The 25,578-nt window shown below is 46.3% G+C and overlaps 1 protein-coding gene across 2 annotated transcripts in view; it reads right to left on the bottom strand.

The window, feature by feature from the left end:
- The window catches only part of LOC119395603 (vacuolar fusion protein MON1 homolog A), a 332,663-nt gene that overhangs the window by 137,777 nt on the left and 169,308 nt on the right, over positions 1 to 25,578 (bottom strand). For both annotated transcript variants that reach the window (XM_049416693.1, XM_037662580.1), the window contains one exon: positions 13,051 to 13,226. In XM_049416693.1, the coding sequence (XP_049272650.1) occupies positions 13,051 to 13,226 (176 nt within the window). The remainder of the gene's footprint in view (positions 1 to 13,050; positions 13,227 to 25,578) is intronic.

Below are 25,578 nucleotides of genomic sequence, written 5' to 3' on the forward strand. Positions count from 1 at the left end.
GCGAATATTCGAACTTTGGAATATTTTAAAAAAGTAGTCTTGCTATGAGGGTGCAAATACAGTGCACCCTCAAAACAAGTGAAATTTATACTGCTGGCAATTTTTTTCGTTCAGTGATTGTTTTGCTGGCATTGAGGTCACCTCTGGAAACGCCTCGATCACGTGCCTATTCATGGGCCGTTCGGTTTACATGAAGCTCGGTCTACATGAAACTGCTTTAGAATGGCTTCAAGCTTGTCGTCAAAGTCCGCACATTTTCCGCCCGCAGAAAAATTTCTTCGTCGACGTGTAGCTGATGATCTCCTTCCCACAATTCCTTTCATTCATTGAGACCTGTCGTGTCATGGGCAGGCTAAGCTGTTTTCGATGGGAAATATTAAAATACATTCAGAACATCGGACGCGTTATTTGAAGGTCACAGTTTCTGTCCCTGCCGGCGGCAAGTTATCTTTTCGTCCACTTCACTTTCTTCACATTTATATCCCAATTATTACAAATAACATCTCCTATACTTTTCTGGCATTATTGTCTGTTAGTTCTCATTATTATTTTGTCTAACAAAGAAAAACGAGCCCTTAAAAACCATCTTCTTTCCTTCATTCATAGCAAGGGTCTCGTTCTGGCAGACTTGATGCCTTCAGGTGGTATGTGAGGGATTATTGGTCAGCTGCCAGCTCGTAAAAAGATCACGTGCTACGTGACGCCAAAAAGGCTGAAAAAGAGTGTTCCACACTCGCCGCCATGGCTGCGATTGGCGCTGACCAACACTCCTAGGTTTAAATGCACATATATACCCTATAAAGTGGACGGGGGGGATGACTGCCGCCGTAGGACTCGGAATCGGACGCGTTATTCGAAGGTCGTAGATTCGGTCCCTGCCGGCGGGAAGTTATCTTTTTCGTTTACTTTACTTTCTTCACATTTATATCCCAATTATTACAAATAACATGTCCTATGCTTTCAGAAGCACACGTTGTTGGGCTAGTCAGTTCATGTTCTTTCAGAAGCCACGAATGTGGCTATTTCGTGCAAAGAAATCACAAGGGAAGGGTTAAACCTTAAGCCTTCCCATGTGATTTCTTTGCGCGAAATAGCCACATCCGTGGCTTCTGAAAGTCCCATACTTTCCTTGGCATTATTGTTTGTTAGTTCTCATTACTATTGTACCTTTGCAGGAGGTGCACGTGTTGGAGCGCAAACAGTAAACGAAAACACTGGGCACCGTGTGGAAACAATTTACTGCTTAAGGAACTCTGTTTTCTTCTCCTGGCAAGTAGAAAGCAGACGCTGGTGCATGTATGCCTCCACATCCGCAACCTTCCTAAGGATGTCATCGGGTACATATATCCTTGCAGCGTGTCTTCTCAAGGAAAACCACAACATCCGAGCTGGAAATAGTCTCTCTCTGCATCTCCAGTGTCATCTTCCTCACTACTACAGCAATCTTGCACCCGCACTTGGCTCACGATTTCTTCACAGGTCAGCTCTGCGGACGTAGCCACTGCACAGTCATTGTCCACGTAATCCTCGAAGATTGGAATATCCACTTTTTTCTTGAGTGAAAACTGGCGTCGTTTCCTTTTAACGCTGGGGCCAGGAGAACTCATTGCCAGAAAAGCAAACGCAAAACGCGATCTCAACTTCGCAGCTCCAACCGACAGCAACTAACAACAGCGGGACTAAGCCTATGGCGCTGTTGTATTGGTTGTATGCATTTGATTGACACTCACGCTGATGTCAACGCTGATGGGGCTGCACCACTGAAGCGGGTTTCCCGGCGCATATCTGCTGCAGATGATGATAGGTGTAAGTTTCAGAGATTTCCATACCAAAACATCCACGGACTTCGTAATAACAAAGCATCTCATTGATTTCAGGGTTAAGTTACGTACGTCAATCTGAAATATTCGGTATTCTGAAATTCGTAGTACTGAAAACTTCTTACATTGGCAATATAGGCATTTTGGTGGGATTTTAAAAAATTTCGTAAATCTGAAAATATTGTCAATCTGATGTTCGTAGTAATGAGATTTTACTGTACTCAGTTCACACTTGCTCAAAGGGAGGGGGGGTCCCTATCCGCATCGTACTAGCGGCGATGTCACAAGGTGCTGCCAACTCAGATGAGAATTCACGCTCACTTTAAAGCCAAATTAAATTATCTTAAAGGGGCCCTGCACCTTTTTTAACATGGTGAGGAAATACTGCCGACTCGAAGTCGAGGCTCCAGCGAATGTGTGAGCCAAACCCTAAAGTGCAGTATGCGGCCTGGAACTTGCAAGTAAATTTCAAAGTAGGCTAGAAGTCACTCACCCTTCTCTTGACAAATGATGAGCATCTATGTTGCCTAGTTACCTCGGCTGCCCCGATGTGCCTGCTCTGTACTGTGTGTGCTCACAATTACACTAAAGAGAAGCCGCACGTTCAAAGAAAAAAAAAGAAAAGTGCTCAAGGTCATGATGTGTGCTGACAAACAGTCATCATGTTCCCTTGCGTAACATTTGAGTGTGCTCGCTGGTACGAAAGGAGAGAGAAAGCGCTTAAAGCGTGTGGCAAATCCCTGTAACTCTGCTTGTACACAACGGATTTTAAAAGCTTTTGCTCAAGTAGATTCATGAGGCAAGAAACCCCTTTAAAGAGACACTAAAGGCAAATATTAAGTCGACGTTGATTCTTGAAATAACGTTCCAGAAACCTCGTAGTGCTTGTTTCATGCGAAGGAAATGCTTATTTTGAAAGAAAATCACGTTTTAGTGGTCCGCACGCCGTTGACGCACTTCAAATCACCCACATGAACAGGCCTTCTGACATAGCAGTTGCCGTGCCCAACGTTGCCCGCCTTTACTGCCCGGCCACCGACGCTACGGTTTTTTGCGCAACAGCGGCCATCAACTTTGCCAAGATGCAGCAGCCACGGGCCACTCCGAAACTCTATAGTTCACTATAACAGAGCTTAGCTTGGCCAGCAGCAGCAGTAGAGTATCAACAGCACGAAAATAGCGATAGCCAAGCACACGCAGTAGTACGCAATACCGAAACGACCATTGAGACGTGCAGCTCGACGAAAACGGAACTTTTGAACCGCTCGCGTCGTTCCCCATGGTAACGCCAAGAGGTTCTTTTGTTCCACGAATCAAACAGAAACAAACAAGCAGCATTTTATTACGTCTTGTGATGCACGGAAGGTTCTTTTTTTATCGCAACTAGTAGTTTGATTATTTATTTATTTATTACCAGTGGTTAATTGTACTCAGGACTCTTGACGTCATCGGGATCATTTCCAAAATGTCCCACTCGTGGCACACATCGTGTGCTACATTTACCTAATTTCTCGATTAGTAGAACACTGCTGTTGATAATATTGACGTTTTAGACGTTCTCATGCACTGACCTTTCACTCTGACATCTGAAATCCGTACCTTATTTACCTTTAGTGTCCCTTTAATGAGGTAATTCAATGATTACTTGGAAAAGTGTTCCAGGGCCCCTTTAAAAGCAATTTCACCACTAATAATTAGAGCTGTGCGAATAGCAAAATTTTGGGTGCGAAGCGAATTCGAATAATAAAGATTGAGTGCGAATCGAATCGAATAATTTCTAATAATTTTCGAATATTTCTCAAACATTTTTCAAATAATTCAAAGTGAAATTACAGAAAAAGTTGCAGAGAATCCCTAAGTATGTTCTTGTGAGATAGCAACATGAAAGTGTTTCTTTTCGCTAGGTTGATGAAGCGCTGGCGGGGTGGTGTTTCATAGTTGTCTTATCAAGAGTGAGGTAATGTAGAGGCCGAATTGTATTTATGTACATGATTTGGTGCAACCAAAGTGTTGCCGACAACACTTTACACGTGATAGGCAAAGATGCCATTTCCTCAGCCTCTCCTCCTCTTTCAACTACTGTGGAAGCCCAACTGATGTGGCGGACAAGGGTGTGCTCCCTTCAAATCCAGAGTTCCAAATCTGCCTCGTAGACGTCGATATATAAGAACATCTGAAATTTTGGATGCTAAAAAGCTTCGGCGTCCGATTTTTCGGACTTTCTGCCCAAATTTCAGGTCCAAAACAGCATTAATTGAGCCCCCAACTCTGCCACATCTTTCATCTCCATATTGGAACCAGCGTTTTCTTGAGTTAATACATTTGCGACTGTAGCGGAGCTTGAAAGGCAGCTTTGCCGCAATACAGGGGTGTGATGAGGTGAAGCATATTCAAAATCTAGGGACCTCTTCTAAACGGACGTTGACTGTCTCTTGGCTAAGTTCGACCGTAACGGACCTTGAAAGGCAGCTTTGCCGCAATACGGGGGTATGAGGAGGTGAAGCATATTGAAAATTTAGGGACCACTTCCAACCGGACTTTTGTCTCTTGGCTAAGTTCGACCGTAACGGAGCTTGAAAGGCAGCTTTGCCGCAATACGAGAGTGTAATGAGGTGAGGCATATTGAAAATCTGAAGGGGTCACTTTCAATTGGACGTTGACAGCATTTGTCTTTGGGAAGTTCGAATAGTTCGAATAGTAAAATTTCAGTGCCAATCGAAACGAATAGCAAACACTATTCGAAAAATATTCGAAATTTCGAATATTCGCTCACCCCTACTAATAATCGGTCAGAAGTTGGGATGCACTACATCCAAACAATGCAAACGTCTCAAGTTTACAGTCGTCGCAGCTTGGGTGTGTTGGTAAGACATGACGAATAAATTTTTAGCGCACAACCAGACGAGGACAGACAGTGTGCCTTACTGTGTTCTTTTTTGTCCTCGTCTAGTTGTGCACTTAAAATTTATTGGTCGAGTTTACAAGTTTGATGTTGGGGGTCTAAATCTCCTTTTCTCTAAGCAATGCAGCAAATATATTGTGAGCACAATATTCACAACACTCGTCCTTCATCTCCTTCACCTGCAAATAATTATCACCGTAAGTATCATCTTTGTTCTGAGGGTTGGTTGGGTGGCTCTGCGAAATAAAAAGCGCCGAGACCGCAACTGTGCTGCCGTCTTTCATAATATTTCCATGCACGCTTGTTTCTTGTATTTGTATGTCACCAGTTCGTTACACATATAACGACTGCCTTGCACAAACCGCGCCTGAGTGTCTGATTACCTTCCAGAGTATTTTGGAATCTTCTGACAAGCTTGAACGCTCAGCAAAAACAGTAGCCTGTAGAGATTATTATTACCCTGTAGGTTATTACACTTTCATTATTAGTGCCTCTGTGATATTTAGAATGCACGGTAATGTCTTGTATTGGTATGGGTCTTCTTGTACGTGTCTATAGGTGTGTGGTCTTTTTGAGTGTTTTGTGATGTGGTCGATTTTTTCCTTATTCTTCTCATATAAATGGCTTTTGTTGTTGAAAGGAGTCCTGTCTGTCTCTAGACCACGGGAATTCATGACAGCGCCCATTACAGATGATTTCTTAAGAAATTTTCATGGATCGCCGAGCCACTAACACACCTAACGAAGACTGATGTGGAATTCTAGTGGGAAACGGCGCATGTCAATCTATTTCAGCAACTAAAATGAAGCCTACAGATGCCGCCGATACTTGCACATTTCGAGGGATACGCCAATACAGAAATCCATACCGATGCAAGCAGCATAGGACTCAGCGCCGTCTTTGCGCAAAGGACTGAAATACTAGGAAGGGTTATCGTTATGCTAGCCGGTTGCTATCCAAGGTGGAAGCCAACATTTTTGTAGCGTTAGGTACACTGGCCTAGCCGAGCCAGTATCATGTGGATCCTCAAGACCCGTGCTGTGCATGCGCGAGGATCAGTGATGTCACATAGCTGGTGCATCGGAGCCGGCACCTCCCGCGCACTCCGCCGCTGCTACGTGCAACTCGCTACCGCCGGTCTGCGCTTTCCAGAGGAGTGACATCGTAGCCATGGCAGACACACCGGCGCTGGTGCACGCGCAGCTATTCGCCTTCGCTGTGCAGTCGCCGTCTGACACTGCAATGGAGCCGCTTGATAGTGCCTCTGACTGGCATTTGCCAGTGTGGTTTAGCCATGGAGAAGGAGAGCGCAAATGCAGCTAAACGGCGCAGAAGAGCGGAGAAGCTTAATTACTCATCGGATCCCGAAGTAGTTGCCTGGCAAAATAAATATATATGTGCCACATAATATGTATACCATGTGTGTGTCATTGGAGCAGCAGTGCGCATTATAATCAAGCTAATCCTAGACAATCAGGAAAGCTAAGAACAATCAGTTGAACCTTTGCTAACGCTACGTTACCCTGGCATAGCCGAGCTAAGCCACTGCAGCATTTTTTTTTATTGAAATAGAAAATAAATGAAGGAGTTGTCACCACTGCTTGGTGACGACCACCCCTTTCCACTTGGTTGTTAGGATATGAAAATTAAGAACCAAAGATAATATATGTACAAATATACAGTCCTACATTTGGAAAGTTCAAAAACTCTCATTTGAACAGAACACACATACAGTCGCGGTACACACTTTCAATACAGTCCGGTCAATAGTATTCATCACAAATATTGGTGTCTTCAAAAGAACGTTGCGGCACTTTCATTGCTTTGCACTTTATCTTAGACGGTCATGGGCCTAGTATTTTCATCACTGATAACGTTCACTCCAAGTCCAGCGTGTGGAGTTCCTGTTCGAGTCACTGTCAATGTGTGTCGTGTCTGGGACAGTCGAGTAACAGATGATGCACGTCATCGTGGCCGCACAAACTTGTTGATGATGATTCACGCTGAATCCGAAAGAAGAAGTGCTTTGTGTAAGCAGTTCCGTGTCTTAAGCGATGAATGAGTGTGTAGATACGTCTTGGGAGCTGGGGGTCTAATTGGCACCCAAGGTTAGGGTCAACAGTGTACAAGATCGATTACAGTAAAACCTCGTTATAACGAAGTTGAAGGGGGAGTTCGTTATAACCATTAGTTCGTTGTAGCCAATATCCATTTCTACCGACAATTAGCACGCAAGAGAGGATGTACTGACCACCAAATCCCACAGCAGCCCGCCACGCAAACGAAAAACGGCCGTTGCACGGAGAAAAACTAGCAAAAGAAAAAAAAAAGAAAGAACAGCAAAGAACTGCTACTTTATTCCCGCCAAACTCGGCACACCAGCTGGCGGCTCACTTGGCAGAAAAATAGTCCTTAATAGACTTCTGCCGTGTCTTCCTCAGACGGATGATGGCTTTTTCGGCCGCTGCCGCTATGTCGAGTCCGTCCTCGCCGTCATCGTGAGCGCCGAAGAAGCGGCGCAGCAGGTCTGCCGCACCCAGCGCTTGCGCGGACATCGACCATCGGTTTCACCAACTCCGGGCTGTCGTCGACACATTCGTCACTGTCATTCACCAACCCTGTCACCGCGCGCACAATTTCAGCCTCTGTCAGCTCTTCGGTTGTCACCGCGTCAGCATCGGGACTGACGTACGTGCAGAAGGTGTCGCAGTCGGGCACAACTCCGGCGTCAAGGAGAGCGTCCCACGACGCCAGGTCTTGGTCGCCCCCGGCACCCTCATTGGCGGCAGCACCGATATCTTCGCTGTCACCGCCGCTGTTGACGCCAAATGAGGCATGTCGGAAGCAGTTTGCGATCGTGCTTGCTGTTGCAGACATCCAAGCAGCCTGTAGCATCTCGATCGCCATGTAGAGGTCGATTGTAGTCACGCGCTTCCTGCTCATATTGAGTAGAATTCGGTCGATTACACGCTTGCGGTACCGTGCTCAACGCTCCGCCGAAATCTTCGGCAACTTTTTTCTTCTTGACGCCGGACTCAACGGCTTTCAACATAGCTGCCTTCTGCTCGACTGTAATCGTTTCGCGCTTTTGTTTGCCGTTGTCCATCTCCTGTCTAGCGGCGGGAACCGAGAGAGACGCTGTTCTGATGCACACGCAGCGAACGACAGGCAAAAAGGCCCGCGCCGCGCGGTCGCCGTCCACGCGTGCAACAGGTGAGCGGGCGGGTCCACGAGTTCCGCGGGAGAGGGGAGGCCGGGTGACGTGCGCGGGTGGGTCCACGAGTTTCAGTGGAAGGGGAGGCAGGCAGACGCGCACCCTCGCGCGTGTTGGCAGGCGGCTCCTCGGGAGCGCGAGTTTTGAATTACCGCATCCGTGATGGGACGTAAACCGTCGCGCGCTATAAGACATTGACTTGCCGGCTACCAAAATGGTCAGTAAATGCTCGGTGGGGAAAAAAAAGGTTCGTTATATCCATTGCAAGGAAATTTTAGCTTCGTTAAAATGAGGTTTTAAATACATGGGCGTCTATGGGAATTTCAAGGGGAATTACGATTGCTTCGTTATATCCATTAGTTCGTTATATCCCGCTTCGTTATAACGAGCTTCTACTGTACTTTGAGCTGTCTAAACAGGAGTATAAGCATAATTCACGTTTTGCTCTTCGTAAAATTCGGTGTATGTCGCATTGAGATATAGAATGAGGAGGGTTTGTGTACAGTGAGACCTCGTTAATATGTACGTACCTGCCGGGAATAGGGCATAACTACAGTAATACCTCGTTAACTCGAATTCGCATATCTGGAAAAATCGGTTAAGTCAAAATTTTCCGCGGTACCGAACGATTTCCCATTGGTGAAATGTATTTACTGCCCTTTATCACGAAGTATTTCTGTGACCACTTTCGGTTATCTCGAAATCTTGACTGAGAGTGGAACAAAAACTTTGCCGCCGAACCGTTTTACGAAATACTAGGTTCGTTACAACGGATCTGCTTACAACAGACATTTGAATACTACAGACCAATTTGCGGTGCTATGCAAACCTCCCTATCTGTTCCATTGATTGAGCTTCATTTACAACGGATTTTGGTACAATGGACATTCGGATATAATTGACTAAAATGTGAGGCCAGCAAGGTGGTCAGGACCCCTTTACAGTGGACTTTTCTACCACGGACATTCCAAATTCAACAACTTCCAACATCAAACATCGCTTGGTATACTTTCGGGATGGGAGCAGCGCGCTGGATATCGACGTACCGATTTAAGAATTGAGCCGCCGATCTCCGGTCTGTCAATGATCAGTTATGCCTAGCAGCGGCAACAAAAAAATCGGCGCGCAGCGTGCTTGATCTCGCATTTTGGGGTGCCGACGCTTCGAATTGCTAGCCGCTGCCACCGCTGCTCCGAGCGGTCGCTCCATGGTGAGCTCGGCAGTGGGGTACGCTGCCGAAGCGTAAATGCCCATCCGCGGTTCAGAGGAGCCAGCGGGCAATGTGATTCGTTGCTTGTGACGGAGCACATTGGGGCTTTTTCGCAGTTCTTGCCCGCAAAGGTTGAATTCGTGTCATACATGGGCACCGTGAGCGTAGTTAGGCCTAGCCACGACTTCGAGCAGAAAGCTCGGTTGCGATGTGCATGGCCGCGGTGCCCGATTTTTCCAAGTACGTCATGCTCGATCGCGAGTACAAAGAGTCATCCTCGGATGGTCTTCGTCTCGAGGTACGAAGTGCTGATGAGCAGAACCCCTAACCACGGGTGCGATGAGTCCGAGACGTGTGACTGCGATGTTCGTGGCGAGTGCGGCGCGATATCGTAATCTGACGATTGAGCTTCCGCTTGAAGCTGCCAAAGGAAAGCATAATTATATTCTAAATGATAGTCCATCCGTGAACATAGAGTGCGAACGCGTCACTAAGCAGCGCGATTTTCGACAGCCGTGACCTCGCGACCCACAAGCAGCAGACGACGCTCTCCCGGAGCAAGCATCGGTCCAATGGCGAGACGTGCTGGAGCAACATGGCAGAAGCAGCCAATTGGAGGCCTAGAAACGAACGTCAAACATTTGCTTTTTGTGCACTTGTTTCTGAATGGAGGAGCTAGCTGAAGCGGGGACTTTGAATACAGAGAAATGCTCTTTCCGACTAGCCCAGAATGGCAGCGCCTGGTTGCCCCGCTGCGGAGCTATATTTTTTTGAAAAACGCTGTTCTGTTTTGTTTTTTTTTGCGATTTCCGAATTAATTCTTGCCGCCTTGGCAGGCGCAACAAATTTTTTACAGCACTTCTATGTCGCTTTCGTTCTCTGACCGCGATTTTGACTCTTAATTCTCTCCGGTTATAATGGACCTATTAAGTATTTACATAAAAGTCTGCTGTAACAGTCCCCCCACTACGGTGGCCTAGTGGCTATGGCGCTCGACTGCTGACCCGAAGGTCGCGGGATCGAATCGCGGCCACGGCGGCTGCATTTTCGATGGAGGCAAAAATGTTTGAGGCCTGTGTACTTAGATTTGGGTGCACGTTAAAGAACCCCAGGTGGCCGAAATTTCCAGAGCCCTCCACTATGGCGTCCCTCATAATCAAATAGTGGTATTGAGACGTTAAACCCCAGATATTATTATGTCATAATACAGTCGACGTCCGATTTCCCGGACCCTCAAAGGACCGCGAAAACGTCCGGAAAATCGGGCAGTCCGGAAAAACGAATGCACGTGAAAACGCACATTTTTGGTAGGTATTTTTCGCTGACGGATAGGGTCACAGCCGGAGTACAAGATTCCCATAGCAATTCAGCCAATGCATTGTTTAGGTGGCTCTGAAAAGAGCCGCTTATAAAAAAAAATACAACGTGGCCGGCACTACCTCATAGGTCAGCACTTGGGCGCAAAGAAGTCGCTTATTTTCTTTTGTACGGTCCGCTTGCCCGCGATTATGTCTGCCTCAATTTCAGTCAACGTCATGTTGCCGCTGTACACCAATGACAGTGTCATCAGTGCTCGCGTCAACTCCGTGTTCGTTGGCTGTGTAGGAGCTGGCTCTTCGTTCTCGGTGTCGGAGTCATCGGAATCCTCCGTAACTTGATGAATGATTTCGTCATCGGTCAACTCCGCACATAGCTCGAGGTCTTTGTCAGCGTCGGTGAAGCCCTCAAGGGTTATCTCGGCTGGAATCAACATGCCGCCAGCGCGCAGATCGTCGAAGGCAACGTCCGCGGATGGCAGTTCGTCATCGTGAGCCTACGAGGTGGCTTTGTGCGCTTCGAAGGCGCGGACGAAGACGAAGGAGCAGTCGGTGCCATTGCTGTAAACAGCGAATCCGCTCGACGAAAAGCGCAGCACAAAACAGCTAGGAACTCGGTGGATGCTGAAGGTCGGGAAACGTGATCACTGAAGGTAGCGCGCAGCAGCAAACCGCAGACACGACCGCAGAGCTGGCACAGCTGACAAAACACGTGAATGAACACAGTGAGGTTTGGCTTGGCTAAGCTACGGCGGCTACGGCTGGCAACGGATTGACACGTGCGGTTTCGAGGTTACGGCAGCCGCGGAGCGGTGCGGCATTGCTGCTGATGCGAGTATGGTGGGTTCAAGGATATGAAAATGAAAACAACCAAAATGGCGGCGGCAGTGGTGGCTTTGGGTCGGCGGTTAACAGTAAAAAGTCCGGGAAATCGGATGGCGAAGGCTATAAGCGTCCGGAATTTCGGACTTTTTAATACATTGACTCTACGGGGAACTTGACGGTGCCACAGATGAGTCCGGGAAATCAGGCATGTCCGGAATTTCGGGCGTCCGGGAAATCGGACGTCGACTGTAGTACTTGGATTTTACATACTCCCTTTACCACAGACCAAAATCATCTTCATTATGAAGGTCTGTTGTAATGAGGCTACACTCTATTTCGTCTTTTCATTTACCTATGCATAGTAGGACCTGTACCTGACAGCCAGTGCTGACTAGTATTCGAATTCTGGGTAGAAGTGGGAATGCACTTGCCAGAGAACCCATGGAAGCTTATCATATTAAAATGAAAGAGAGCAACAGTAACATTGACACGTCTCATGTGTGATGCCGCAAAGAAAAACAGCTCTTAGAAATACGGTTATGATCTGTGCTTGTCCTGATCTTCCAATCTTGATGATTGCTGTGTGACTGTAACATGTGACTGTGGGCTGTGTGACTGACTGCAGTGTGCCTGTGCATGCTAACGCGGCTGTGCATACAGTAAACTCTCGTGAAACGGAACCTGAAGGGACCAGGAAAATCTGTTCCATTTAGGTAACAGGAGTTCTGTTTACTGAGAGATGAACAGGAGTGCAGAATTCAAGTATGCAAACGATCATATTAGGGGCAGTTGTTCCACTTAAGCAGCAGTTCCGTTAAAAAATTTCCGTTAACTGAGAGGTTACTGTATATGTAGAGAAGCTTTTCTTAATAAAGCTTAGTTGCAAAAATAGCGCTTGTCCTGTGCATCAGTGTTTTTTCTCTGTCCTGTGTCGAATCCGCACTATCCAGTATTTAAGGTGGGGTGAGACTTTGAAAGTGTGTTTCAAAATTTGGCTGTACAGCAGTGGTAATAAAAGCATATAGCTATAAAATTTTCAAGGTATTTTAAAGGTAGACGCAGGTTTCATTAGAGCTCAAAATTAGTTTCCAATTGTGTTTAGTGTTTTTATTTTTATATTTTTAATATTTTTACAAATGTATTTTTTTGTTAAGATTCGCTGACTGCAGAGCATTGTGATGGTATTTCACAAAGGTAGCTACTAAGGTTTTACAAAAGTGGAACTAAACTTGTGAGTGTACAACAAAAACTAGATTTGTTAGGTTTTTTACATTCGTCAACGTATGCAAATTGCCACGTATGAATGGTTTCTTTAATACTAAAAAGAAACACAAATTCACCTAGGCTGCTGATTCTAGCTCGAGTTATGCAAATGCCACTGATAACACATGGGAGAAATTTTGTTTGTTTATGTTTGATATTTTCCGAGAAAAAAATACGCGAATTTCAAAAATGTTGTTTTGAGAAAAATGCAGAAATTACGTAGGGCTACACGTGCATTTCTCGTCAACGTGCCAAAAAAAAAGGACCAAAAATTATTTTTAAAACTGTGAGTGCCGAAGTGTGATATATTTTCTGAAAGGTAAAGAAATTCTCTATCAGGTGATTGCAAAATCCCAAAATTGAATTTTTTTACCAAAGCAAGTCTCACCCCACCTTAAGATTATGAACCCACTGGCCCAGCAACGAATTAGAGTTATGTTTCAGCAGAAGCATGATCTCGGTGATAAGATCAGCGCTTTATGTAAAGCATTGCAGATCACCTGGGGTCAAACTTGGGCAGACAGACAGGCGTCCAGGCCTCTGCAGTCTTGAATGACTCGGAGGCATGCACCAGGTTGAGCAGCAGGTGCAGGTCAACATGGTGCAGCTGGTACTTGCGCATGCCGACCAGAGCCACCAGCTGCTGTTCTGCCACCAGCAGGCCAAACACCAGCTTCTGCATAGCGTCACAACAAATTGATTCTGCAAAGTCTACTCTTCATGTTGACTAACTGACAACAAGGTGTAAACAGGATCAAGAGATAGTACAGGGTTGTCTGTTATTTATTTACTAGTTAAAAATGCTGTCAGGGCAGAAAGTCACTACGAAAAGATTGACAAAATTATTTAATTTGCTCTCTCCCTACCACCAATTCATACTTCATCTCATAAATTCTGTGCAGTGAAGTCAGCAAACAAACTGTTTAAACTAGGGCTGTGTGAATAGCAAAATTTTCCATTCTGAAGCAAATTAAGATCATTAAAACAGAGTGCAAGCTGAATAAAATATTTTTTCCAATATTTTCGAATCTGAATACTGTTATCCATTTGTGCAAAAAGTTTTCTGCGCAAATTATAGATGAAAAAGCACGTTTGTTGTACAGCAAATAATGCACAGAGAAATTATGCATCATACAACACTACTGCTCGACAATACTACATCTTACAGGAGCGGCGGCTGCGAGTGCGCCGGCCGTAGAAGAGGAGAACGATGACCGATGGCGTGCTGATGGGTGTTTGACGATGTTTTTGGGTCTGATGATTGAGGCATGGCATATCGAGAATAGTGGTAGCGCATGCGTGAGCCAAACGTCGATTAACTTGCATAAAGATGAAATCAAATGCCTTAACAGTTATCTTTCGCGTAGGCCCCCACGCGTGCCGGATTGATAGGTTCGCTTCTTGCTTGGGCATGTGCAGATAAGCTTTTGTGCCTTCTTTCTTTTCCGCCGTTGTGCATCTATTCAGTTGTTAGTCGGCGTTTGTGGTGTCCTGACTTCTTTCTTGTGTCCGTGTTTGCACACCCTGTCTTTTTAGAAAGAGATCTTGATGCTGAAGTGGGTCTATCTGTCAAATCTGGAGAAGATGAATTTGCTTCGAGCCACACAAGTATTCTCACCACAAGTGATTGCAGCATCTGCAAGCCAGCTCCCATAGCAACTCAGCTGCATGCACCCTCGAGGAAGCAGGCTCTACAACTGGCTTTATGAAGAAAATAAAACTGTCAAACATTTATGACAACCTGGAGTGGGTGTGACTGCTAGATACCTACTTCACAACAGCAAGGCTATCGGTTGCTCAGGCTGGAAAATGAGCTGTTTCATGAAGAACATCCAAGAGCGTTTGCTTAGATAATGAGCGGATGGCTTCTTGGACGAAGCATTTCATGTTTTGTTACGCACCATAATATGTATGGTGCAGATGACACAGTACCTCCTAAGCAGGGGCATCGATATGTCTTGACAAGAAAGTTGAATAGCAATTCAAGTGAGGCCGTCTTCCAGAGACTGAACTCCATGCATGAAGGCAATGATGCATCTCATGCCAGTGGTGTAACAGCCCTTGACCACACTGTCAAGAAAAGAAGACCTTTGATGCAGATGTCAAGAATGCCGAATAGCAAGGTGGAAATGTACTTAGGAGGTACCTGATGAACTGAATTGCTCAAAGGAACAGCAATGCAATGTCTCACCATCACGAACAAATGATGACTTGCACTACATTAGCGATTATCTCGTGAAGCTCATCAGCAAGTATGGTTGTGTTGCCTGGCTGCTTTCAACTACCATAAAAAATAATGTTTTGTTTGAATTTGTGAAATACTAAGATGGGAGTGGCCTTCACTACCTGAACCCTAGCATTCTGGTTTCATGTACTCGTAAACAATATTGTAAGCCTTTCACGCCAAAGTGTTGAGATGCACGTGATGCAGAAAATGCGATGTCAGTGTGAGCAGCACTGTCCATTAGTGGGGAAGAAATCTCAGTGGATGCAAAGAATAAACATGAGGGGTTGAACAAGTATTCAAGTGAATCGTGCTGTGTGGCAGTAAAGTATTTCAGAACACAGCCATGCCAATGCTTGAAACTGCTTTGGAAAAAGACCCTACAAAATTGTCATCTTGGGTGAGGAGTCACAATGACAGATGTAATAATGCGGGGTAGAAGCATAGAACTGTTGTACGCATCACACTATGTCAACTGTGTAACCAGTGAGTAGCTTAGAGGTGCCAGCCAATTACAAAGCACCCAGCTATAATTCATCATCATCAACAACAGCCACAGCATCAAAAAATGCAGCTATGCAGGAGTGCATTTCTCCGCAGCTATAATTGCAGATGGCCCCCTTGGAGAGTTAAAACGCCTATATGCTTAGTGCACCGCCTATAGAGGCGCCACTGATAGCCACCTAGCGGGCGCCGGTGACAGTACGTGCGGGAAGCCGAGCAGATGACAACGCTTGGCATAGCTTTGCTGTGAGGGGATGGATGAAGTTCGCGGCTGCTATTTCCCCTTCGTGCGGGTGCCAGACAACTAATTCTGCGCTGGCAGCTGCAGGAAAGGCGTGGGCGTCTACAAAAGTGGACTTGTGCACGATATTTGTCACAAACGAGCGCTTAACTATAGCGCGCGTCGCCGATTTCAAATGACGGCATGAAAGCCCGGCGCCGAAGGTTCGTGCACGACAGAGCGCGCATATCGAAAAAAGTATCAAAAGGCGCCGAAAGTGCGCCCCTTATGCCCTTACCCTCTCTGCAGAAGACGCCGCCGAGACAGCCAACGCCTGCGAAAGATTGGCATATTCGCGAAATCAAAGCGGCGCCGTCCGATTCCGCAGACGAATCGGTGAGAAGGATGTAGTCCTTTCCCTAGCTTTCACTGTGTTACGCACAGACGAATCTTGTAGAAGCTTCCCGAACCCAAGCCGCCCAATACAAGCGCGTGGCGACGGAGGGTCAGTCAGTGAGGAGTCAGTCAGTGAAGAAGTTATGTCGTTCAAGTGATAGCATCGTTCGCTCAACCAGAGAAGACGTGTTGTTTGATGATGTAGCGCAATCAGTGAAGTATCAAGAGATGGCACCGTGGGTGCAGTAAGAAGTTTTGAAGAGGGTCGCCGAGGAGACATGATGACCGACTGTGAAGGAGAACGAACTTCTAGGTCGAGCTGCCCATATCGCAAAAAGTATGTTTAATTACCAACGCACTCAACTTAAGGGGAGACGTGGGTGTTGAAGAAAGTTTTTTTATTAGTTGGGTTAACTGAATGAAATTTAATACACTTATTCAGTTTTTTCTGCAAATTCCAAATCTTCAAATAGATTTTTATTATCTGCATTAGCACAAAATATATGCAATTTCTGAGAGCATATTTCTTATGGCACTTTTTGGCAACTCTGCCTTGTCAAACACAAAAACAAAATATGTGGCAAGACTGCCAGAGAGCTCGTCTAGCTGATGATGCTAATTTGATTGTTTTGATCGAACTTCGAATGCAAAATAAACGGATGCAAATATAAGTGAAAAATTTTTGCTTCGTACACTTTATGATTATCGAGAATTATCATTTGGTAAACAACATTATAAGAAAATAAATAGCATCATCGGCTAGACCAGCTTTCTGGCAATCTTGCCGCATACTTTGCTTTTGTGTTTGATGAAAAGAAGTTGCCAAAAATCCCTGTAAGAATTGTGTTAGAAAACCTTGTAGAACTAGCATATCTTTTGTTCTAACGCAGCTATTAAAAATCTACCCAGAGACTTGGGATCTGCAGAAAAAACTGGACACGTGTATGAAATTTCATTTCGTTCACCCAACTATTAAAAAGACACTTTTCAAGACCCACGTCTCCCCTTAACTTGGCGTTTTCAGAACGAATCGTTAGCGCTACTGTCTACGTGGAGTGAATCGTCAAGCCGGTGAATATGAAAGGTGCGTCGCGCATACCAGCGTAACAAGACCCAGCTATGAGGTGCAGCTCGTGGTGAACATCCGCTTTGTTTTGTTTACAAACGTATCATCTCAATCACTGCTTGTTCTTCTTGAAGTCAACCATTGCTGCATTTCTGTTTCTGTAAATAATAAATACAGAACGTTTGAGCGAAGTGCCCTCGCATGGTGGTCGAATCGAACCAACACATGCTCAGGCTGTGATAACTGTGGTCGTCTACCAGTGTCAACATGATTGAGTGCATCCAACGAGCACAGATATGGTAGAACGAAAGCATGAGAACAAGCAGCGATGCATTAACTCGCACAGTGACGGAGCGGCTCGCCTTTCCTAACGAACGGCAGCGATCCATTGCTTCCGTCACTCTTGCTCAGAAGGCCTTGCCGTAAGTAAAACCATGTTGCAGGCGAGTTTTTGTGGGTGTTTGAGCACCTCACCCCACGGCAATTGTTATTAGACATCCCTTAAAGTTTCGCCCACCACACATACAACGAACATTGATTATTTCACTACGGAAACGTGAACAAAGTGGGAACACACGTACAATGACGTAGGTAACTGCAGCGGTCGTCTGCTTACTTTCCTGAGAGTAATGACCAAGTTCGCTGCCTATGGCGCTTCCGTCGGCGCGCACTAGGCGTATATTCCACAATGTGCACAGACGTTCCGTCCTTCACAGCATGGTTCAGGTGTCCACCGAAAAATGAAGCATGGCAAGCCAATGAGAAGGCAATGTTTTGAATGGGGCCTGCTCATGCTATCGTACTGCACACTTAAAGCTGAAGTCTAAGCAATCTCCAAGTGTTTTGCAGCAAGGCTGCAACTTTACAAACACTTATCATCAACTGGCTTTACATTGAAATTTTGAATAAAGCGACTGTGGCTTCCCAGACTGAGTGCAAACGGCAGCTGACGCACCAGGCAAAATGGTTGACATGACTGCAACTCTGAGAGTAATAAGAAATATGAACTTATTGTAACTCCGCAAACAGTTACCTAGTCAACAGAAAACCCCTAGCAGGTACGTGCCACAGAAATCTGGCAAACCGCACTACTCACTACTGGTCCACTAAAAATGCTAAAAATAAACAGAAAAAAGCCGTCCTTTCTAAGTCTTCGTGTATATTGCGCTTCATCAAAAAAATAGCAAATAAATAAACTAGCAAACAAATAACCGCGTATATAAATAAATAAACATACATAAATAACCTGCACCTCTTGCCCACATGAATTGAGGTGGCATTGCTTTAAAGGAGCATATGCTGAATTTAAAAATGATCAATAAATGAACAAATGTAATAAATCAATCACTGTGCTACACAGCTTCGCTGGTCATCCACTTTCACAGAGTGGAATAGCTCAGGATTTTTTTTAGAAAGCTGGGCAACATCTTCCCCATGCAAACGTGCACATCGGGCTGGATTTAATCGTTATGCCTACTTGGAAGGTTCTCCCATTTTCATTTGGCCAGAACACCCCAACAACTGCCAAGGGCAGGTGATCAGCATGCAGGATTGCTGACAAGTTCCTTCGGCTACTCCTGGTCAGTGGTGGGCCGTATTGAAGATACATGTATCTTAGATACTATCTTAGGTACTGTTTGGGTATCTTGTAACTGTATCGAGATACATCTCGCAAAACGAGTATTTGTATCCATATTTCCGATATATTCGATAATGTATCGTGTATCTTGAGATACAAGATACTGCTATCGCAACATACCGTGCGAAACAATTATCGCTGGCTGAACTCTGCGTCACTAAGCCACCTGAGCCACCTTAGGTGGCGCCACTAGAGACCTAGTGTACTAAGCCCAAGGAGGTTACAAAAAAATTGCTGGAGTGGCGATTATTGCGCAATAGTGAAGCCGTGCCCACCAAAAGATGGCGGCTGCGCCCGCCATCTTAGTAGGGGCACGATAAACCATAGGCGTTTGGCGAAGGAAAGCGAGCGTTTTCCTCGCACCCCAGACAACTTCAATATGGGAACTTTTACGGGTCAGATACTGCTCCAAGTGTGGCTTTGTGTTACTAGTTTTTTAAAATAAGCCTCAAAGTCATGGCAAACTTTATTGGAGATCAATCGTCAATACTCCTCTCGACTGGTTACTTTCGTCGGCAACACCGATCTTTTATTTTATAATTTACGTAGTATTTACACTAACACATCAAAGCCATTTGATCTCTAAGTAGGCACCACCAGAAAAGCGCATGTTTCCGAGCTCTTTGGTGGGCAAAAGCTGGCTTCACTTTTGCTGGCAAGGCGTTGCGAGAGCTTCCACTCCAGAATTTTTTTTAAACCTCCTTGACTAAGCCACTAAGCCACCTTAGGTGGTGTCACTAATTGCCACCTAAGGGTAGCGACATAATTTTATCTTTCCGCCAGAGTCCTCTAGTGAGGGCAGGTGATGAGGTCTGCGTGTCCCTATTGGTGGAACAGTCACGTGGCAGCACTCGCGCAGTCTCGACACAAACAAGCGCGCGAACGTCTATACCCAGTGCAGGTAACTTGTTTTCTCTATTATTTTTTTTTTTTTTCGTTTTAGTCGTGTCAGTTTCATGACACTTGCTCTTAGCCACAGTCCTGCGCCGCATACTCCAATGAGTGCAGCGTCTGTCACGCAAATTTTTATGCCGCATTCGTGTCGTTATTGAAGTTTCTCTTGCGTGGTGCTTCATTATAAAATCTGAAGCATGTAAGAATGGAGTTGCTTTGCGTCTCATTACTTTCACACACCAGCGATTTCAAGAACTTCATGGATGTAAGTTTGCCTTTGATGCGATGACATTGGCTAATATACAAATAAAGTTCTACGAACTATGATAATTGTTACAGCGCAAAAGCAGGACAAAGACAAAAGGGACATGAAGATAAGCGCTAACTTCCTACTGGGTTTATTGTGCAGAACACAAAAACATATAGGTAGCACAACCACGTGACAAAAGATGAGCAATGCAAAGATGAGCAAGGCAAAAAATTCAAACACCAAAAACAAAAGCAAGCCTTCCTTGTCTCTCTCCGAGAAGGAATTAAGGTTTCTGGAAAGTGTCGGCGCACACAGCTAGTGATAGTTTTCTTGTGTCTTTCTTTGGTTTTGTTTTTTGCGTTTCCTTGATGTCTCCTTAGGTTTCTTTTTGTGTGTTTTTGGTGTTTGAATTTTTTGCCTTGCTCATCTTTGCATTCCTCACCTTTTGTCATGTGGTTGTGCTACCTATATATTTTCGTGTTCTGCACAATAAACCTAGTTGGAAGTTAGCGCTCGTCTTCGTGTACCTTTTGTCTTTGTCCTGCTTTTGCGCTATAACAATTGTCATGACCTACCAACTAGCCCAAGCCGCTACCCTTCTGCGAACTATAGCTCCACCGATACCGATGCTCGATCTATTAGAAAGAGCCTTTACCTTACAAAAGATATCTTCGTGCAACGTATCTTTTCCTTCCTGTTATCTTTATTTGAAGGGTTTTTGAAATCATAATTTCATTGTTAGGACAAATGCTTTCTTAGCTGTCCTCCTTTTGTTTCCATACATTACCTAGGTCTCTATTGTTTTTTCTGGTGTTGCTGCTGCAATATATCTTTTGTAACATGCTGCCAAAATAAGCTCTCTGCTTTATTGTTACTTTTAAATGTCTACGTTATTTATACTACTGTTTACACATTTATACTTCACTTGAGTTCACTGTTCTGCCAAGAAGATTTTGAAAACAAATATATAGTTATGTGGGTGTGCCTTGAGTATACAGTAATAATAATGTTTGAGGTGTGACGTCTCATAACCGTGATATTATGAGAGAAGCCGTAGTGGAAGGCCTCTGGAAATTTCGACCACCTGGGGTTCTTTAACGTGCACCTAAACTTAAATACATCGGCCTCAAGCATTTTCGCCTCCAGTGAAAATGGGTCTGCCGCGGCCAGAATTCGATAATGTGACCTTCAGGTAAGAAATCAAGCACCATAACCACTAGACCACTGCGGTGGGTCTTAAGTATAAAGTACCAAACATTCTGCTAACCACTTAAAGTGAAATTGAGTTTGCATTATACAGTAGACTCTTGGTAATTCAAACGCTGATAATTCAAACTTTCCGTTAATTCAAACAAATCTTAAATGTTTGGTTGGCCCACTAAGTTTTCAATGTATTTTAAAGCTGCTTAATTCAAACTGCCTCACTGCACAAATTCGGTTAATTCAAACGTTTCGCTTGTCCATGTCTGGAAATATCTGCTGCCTTTGTTGCTTCTAGCTGAACATTCACATTTTTCTGTTACTAACAGGCGCAAATAAAGCTGATTGCCTACCTTCAAAATGGCCGAACTAGCCGAACCTTGCGCACTGTTATGAAAGCTTCGATACCAATTAGAACAAGAAGTTTATTTACAGAATTTACAACTGTCTTGAGACGTGTTTCTTGGTTCGTGGCTCAAAAGTCTCTGCCTCGTCTTTGAAGTTCCCCTGCACCGGCCACTCTCTCACCCTCGTGGTATTTCTTCTGTTTTGCTTCCATTTTCACTTGTTGAACGCCACGTGCGCAGTCCAGATGCCTTTCCAGGAAAGCCCCACAACCCCGTCGCGCCGTTTCTGCCGTGCCTGAGAGGGCGGTGTGGTGTACCGTTACGGTGACAGGAGGGGAGGACTGCGTGCCCGCGTGGGGGGCTGTGAGAGACGCTTTACGACCCTGTAGAAAACGGACTTGCGTCCCAACGCTGAGATGTTTCGTCTTTGGGGACCCGGGGTGAGGCTACTGGTGGTTGGGGGGCCCCGCGTGAGGCTAGGGGAAATCCTTAACATATTCCCCGCCCAATGAGCGTAGCTCATTGACCTCGAGCCTCTAACAGATGAATAAGTTGAACAGGCCGTCGTACGTTCTTTCCCCCAGGCAGGCGTATCATGCAGGCGCGGGTGCGTCCATCACGTCCCGGAAAAACTTCAATAATCCTGCCAACAGGGCTTGTTGCTGAGCTAGTTGGTTCATAGCTTGAGGAAAAACTGTAATGACGCAAAGAAGACGGGGACGAAGCCCGTGTCTGTCTGTTCGTGTCTTCGCTTCGTCCCCGTCTTCTTTGCGTCATTACAGTTTTTCCTCAAATCCTGCCAACCTTCCACGTATGACGTGGGTGAAAGTCATCATGTAGCAACACCAGGTCGCTGACCTGCAAGTCACTTGCTGCTGCCGGAGTGGCGTGGTGATGTGATCTTAAAGAGCACAAGTACTCTGCTCGCCAGCGCTTCCATAGTAGATCAGATAATTTCTGGCGATACTTGCACCGACGCGCTAGTTCGTTGGCGTTAGAAGCAGTCGGTTGTTCTCCGCGAGTCTGCAGGGAGGTCAAGCGTCTTCCTATGAGAAAATGGGCTGGTGTCAGCGGCTCTGCTTCGTCCTCGTCACTGGAAACGCGGGTTAACGGGCGTGAATTTATCATCGCCTCAATGTCCGTTAGGATAGTGCAGAGTTCCTCAAACGTTACGTAGCTGCACCCAAGCACTTACTTCAACGAGGTCTTCGTTGAACGCACCATTCTTTCCCAAAAACCTCCCACCAGGGGGCTCTTTCCACATTGAATTTCCGCTCGATTCCCTTCTGAGACAAATAGTCGAGCGCTTCTTGGTCACACGCCGCTTTCCACAGCTTTTTCAGCTCACCTGCCGCACGGTGGAAGGATTTAGCATTGTCAGAATCGATGGTGTGGCAGAGTCCGCACCGCACCACATAGCGGTGAAAAGCCAAAAGAAAGGACCCCATGGACAGGTCGGTGACTGTTTCCAAATGGATCGCTCTGGTGACAGCGCATGTGAGCAGTAAGATGTAGGACTTCTGTATCTTGCCATCCGTTTTCGTGAGGACTGGTCCGGCGAAGTCGAGGCCCGATACCATGAAAGGTGCCGCTTCAGATACTCTGTCTCTAGGTAGTGGCGCGACAGGCTGCGTTGCAGCCTGGCTGCTCATCTTCTTGCACACAAAACAACAGTTCAACACCTTCTTTACTGCCTGTCGAGCTCGAACGATCCAAAATCTCTCTCTTAACTGCGTCAATGTGTCCAAACAGCCAGCATGCAGCAGCCGCCGGTGTTCGTTCCGTATCAGGAGCTCCACGAAGTGGTGTGACGTGGGCAGGACGACGGGGTGCGCCGTTTCATAGGCCAAATTCGATTTCTGCAAACGCCCCTTTAGCCGCAACAATCCGCTGTCATCGATGAACAGTTCCAAACTTTTGAGGTCTGGCTGTTGTTTGAGGCGGTTCTTTGACTCAACGTTGCTCCGTGCGTCACCGAACGCTTCCCTCTGCACCTGTCGGGTCAGAAGATCCCGCGCTTCCCGAATTTCTTCAGCACCGAGCGCGCCATTTCGCTTCTGGGCGCCGTGTTTGCAGTTATGCGTGAACCGACGCACCCAAGATGTCACTCGTAACAAACGATTCAAGTCGCTGAAGTGCTCGATGTCTATGAGAAGTGGAGGGGCAGTCGCGGAGACACTACTCACTGCCGTCTTGGTCAACCTTCGCTTTTCGTGGATGATTTCTGCGGGAACGTCAGCAACCACGCAAGGCCATGTTGTCGATGCCTGAGACAGCCATGTCGGTCCTCTCCACCATTTCTCGCATGCCTTCAAAGCCTCCGGAGGGACGCCTCTGGTGATCAGATCCGCTGGATTGTCTCCGCCCGGGCAATGTCGCCAGTCGCTCGGATCAACCAGCCTTTGGATTTCTAGCATGCGGTTCGCCACGAAAGGCTTCCATTGAGTAGCTGAGCCTCTTATCCAGTGCAGAGCAATCATAGAGTCTGTCCAAAGGGTCACCCTAGAGAGGCCCTCACCCAGGGCTTCCCTCAAATTGGCGCACATTCGAGCGCCCAACACGGTCCCGAGGAGCTCCAACCGTGGCGCCACGCGTGTCTTTGCCAGGATGAGGCTCACGGTGGTCTTCCCATCTCTCTCGCCGCGCAGGTATGCGATCGCCCCATAAGCGCGCGGACTTGCGTCTGTAAATATGTGCAACTCGGCGGCTTCCATGTGGCAAGCGTAACGACGGGGAAGGGTAATAGCAGTGAGGTGGTGCAGATTATCGATCCACTTTTCCCGCCTCTCACTCACACCTGGCGGTAGCGGTGCGTCCCATTCTAATCCAAGTGTCCAGAGCTCTTGAAATAGCATCTTGGCTGTGATGGTAACTGGGCCAAGAAGACCAAGAGGATCAAATATCCTTGATGACGCCTGCAGCACAAATCGCTTCGTGTTTCGGTTTACGCTGCCCAGCTCCAACACAGTTCTGAGCGGATACCGCAGCTCGTCGCTCTCCCTGTTCCACTCGAGCCCTAGCACAGGTGTCATCTCTGACGTCGTGGCCTCACTGACACTACACGGATTCTCGACTCTATTGAAAATGAATCGCTGTTGCAGTGTGTCGCTGTTGGAGCTCCACTTCCTTAGCTTCATTCCAGCAGAGCTCATGATCTGCCGTGCTTTCTCGTAGAAGGTAGTGGCCTCTTGCACGTTGTCAACGCCCGTAATTAGGTCGTCGACATAGAGACACTTCTCTAGTACCTTGGCAGTGTCTGAGAGAGCAGCGCCGACACCAGCGAGATGGTGTCGAATAGTGGCGGCCAGTATGAAGGGGCTGCTTGTTACGCCAAACGGGATTCGCGTCATGCGCCACACCTCAATTTCATCGCTTGTCGTTTGCTCGTTTGGCGGGTCATGGAACCACAGAAAGCGGAGTGCGTCGTGGTCCTCAAGGTTTACCCCAATCTGAAGGAAAGCTTTCTCAATGTCCGCTGTGATCGCAATGGCATGACGCCGGAAGTTAAGAAGCAGTTGCAGCAGGTCTGGGTTTAGGCTCGGGCCGGTCACTAGTGCGTCGTTAAGGGACATACAACCATGCGCTTTCGCGGAGGCGTCGAACACAATTCGCACTTTGGTCGTAGAGCTGCCAGGTCGTAGAACTGCCCGGTGCGGCATGTAGTAAATCTGGGCTCCGTTTTGGATCTCATTTGCCGGAACCCTTTCGGCGAAGCCTTCTTCTGGATAACTTCGGATGGTTTTGTCATACTCAGAGAGTCTCTCATTGTTTGGCTTCAGGCGGCGAAACAACTTGGTTAGGCGCTGTCTTGCAACTGCCTCGTTAGTTTCCAACAGCCGGTCTAATGGCTTCCAAGGGAGGCTTGCCCAGTGATGGGAATGGCCAAAAGTGTTTTGTATCAGGTTTTGTAGCAGGAAAAATGATGATTTGTAGCAGCTGCCCTCAGTTTTGTAGCAGGTTGCGAAAACGAAAAAAAAAACAGGTCAGATGGCGTTTTAATGCTTTTATTATACAATAAAAGGAAGTATTATATACAGTGTGCGCATGAGTTCAATGACGGCGCAACTAACGCAAGCTTTAAACAAAGCCTAGGATCACAAATATATGAAGACTGGTTGGCACAAAGACGCAGGTACACAATACATGAATGTCACTTCTATGAAACACACTAAGCTTTCTTCCCTTTTTTTCTCCGCACGCAAGTGTGGCATACACTCAGCCATCTTTTTTCGTGCTTGAGCAAGCACTGCTCGCCCACTCTCGATGTCAGAGAAGTTCTTCAACTTCA

Source organism: Rhipicephalus sanguineus, chromosome 6 (genome assembly GCF_013339695.2).
Source record: "Rhipicephalus sanguineus isolate Rsan-2018 chromosome 6, BIME_Rsan_1.4, whole genome shotgun sequence".
Classification (NCBI taxonomy): Eukaryota; Metazoa; Arthropoda; class Arachnida; order Ixodida; family Ixodidae; genus Rhipicephalus; species Rhipicephalus sanguineus.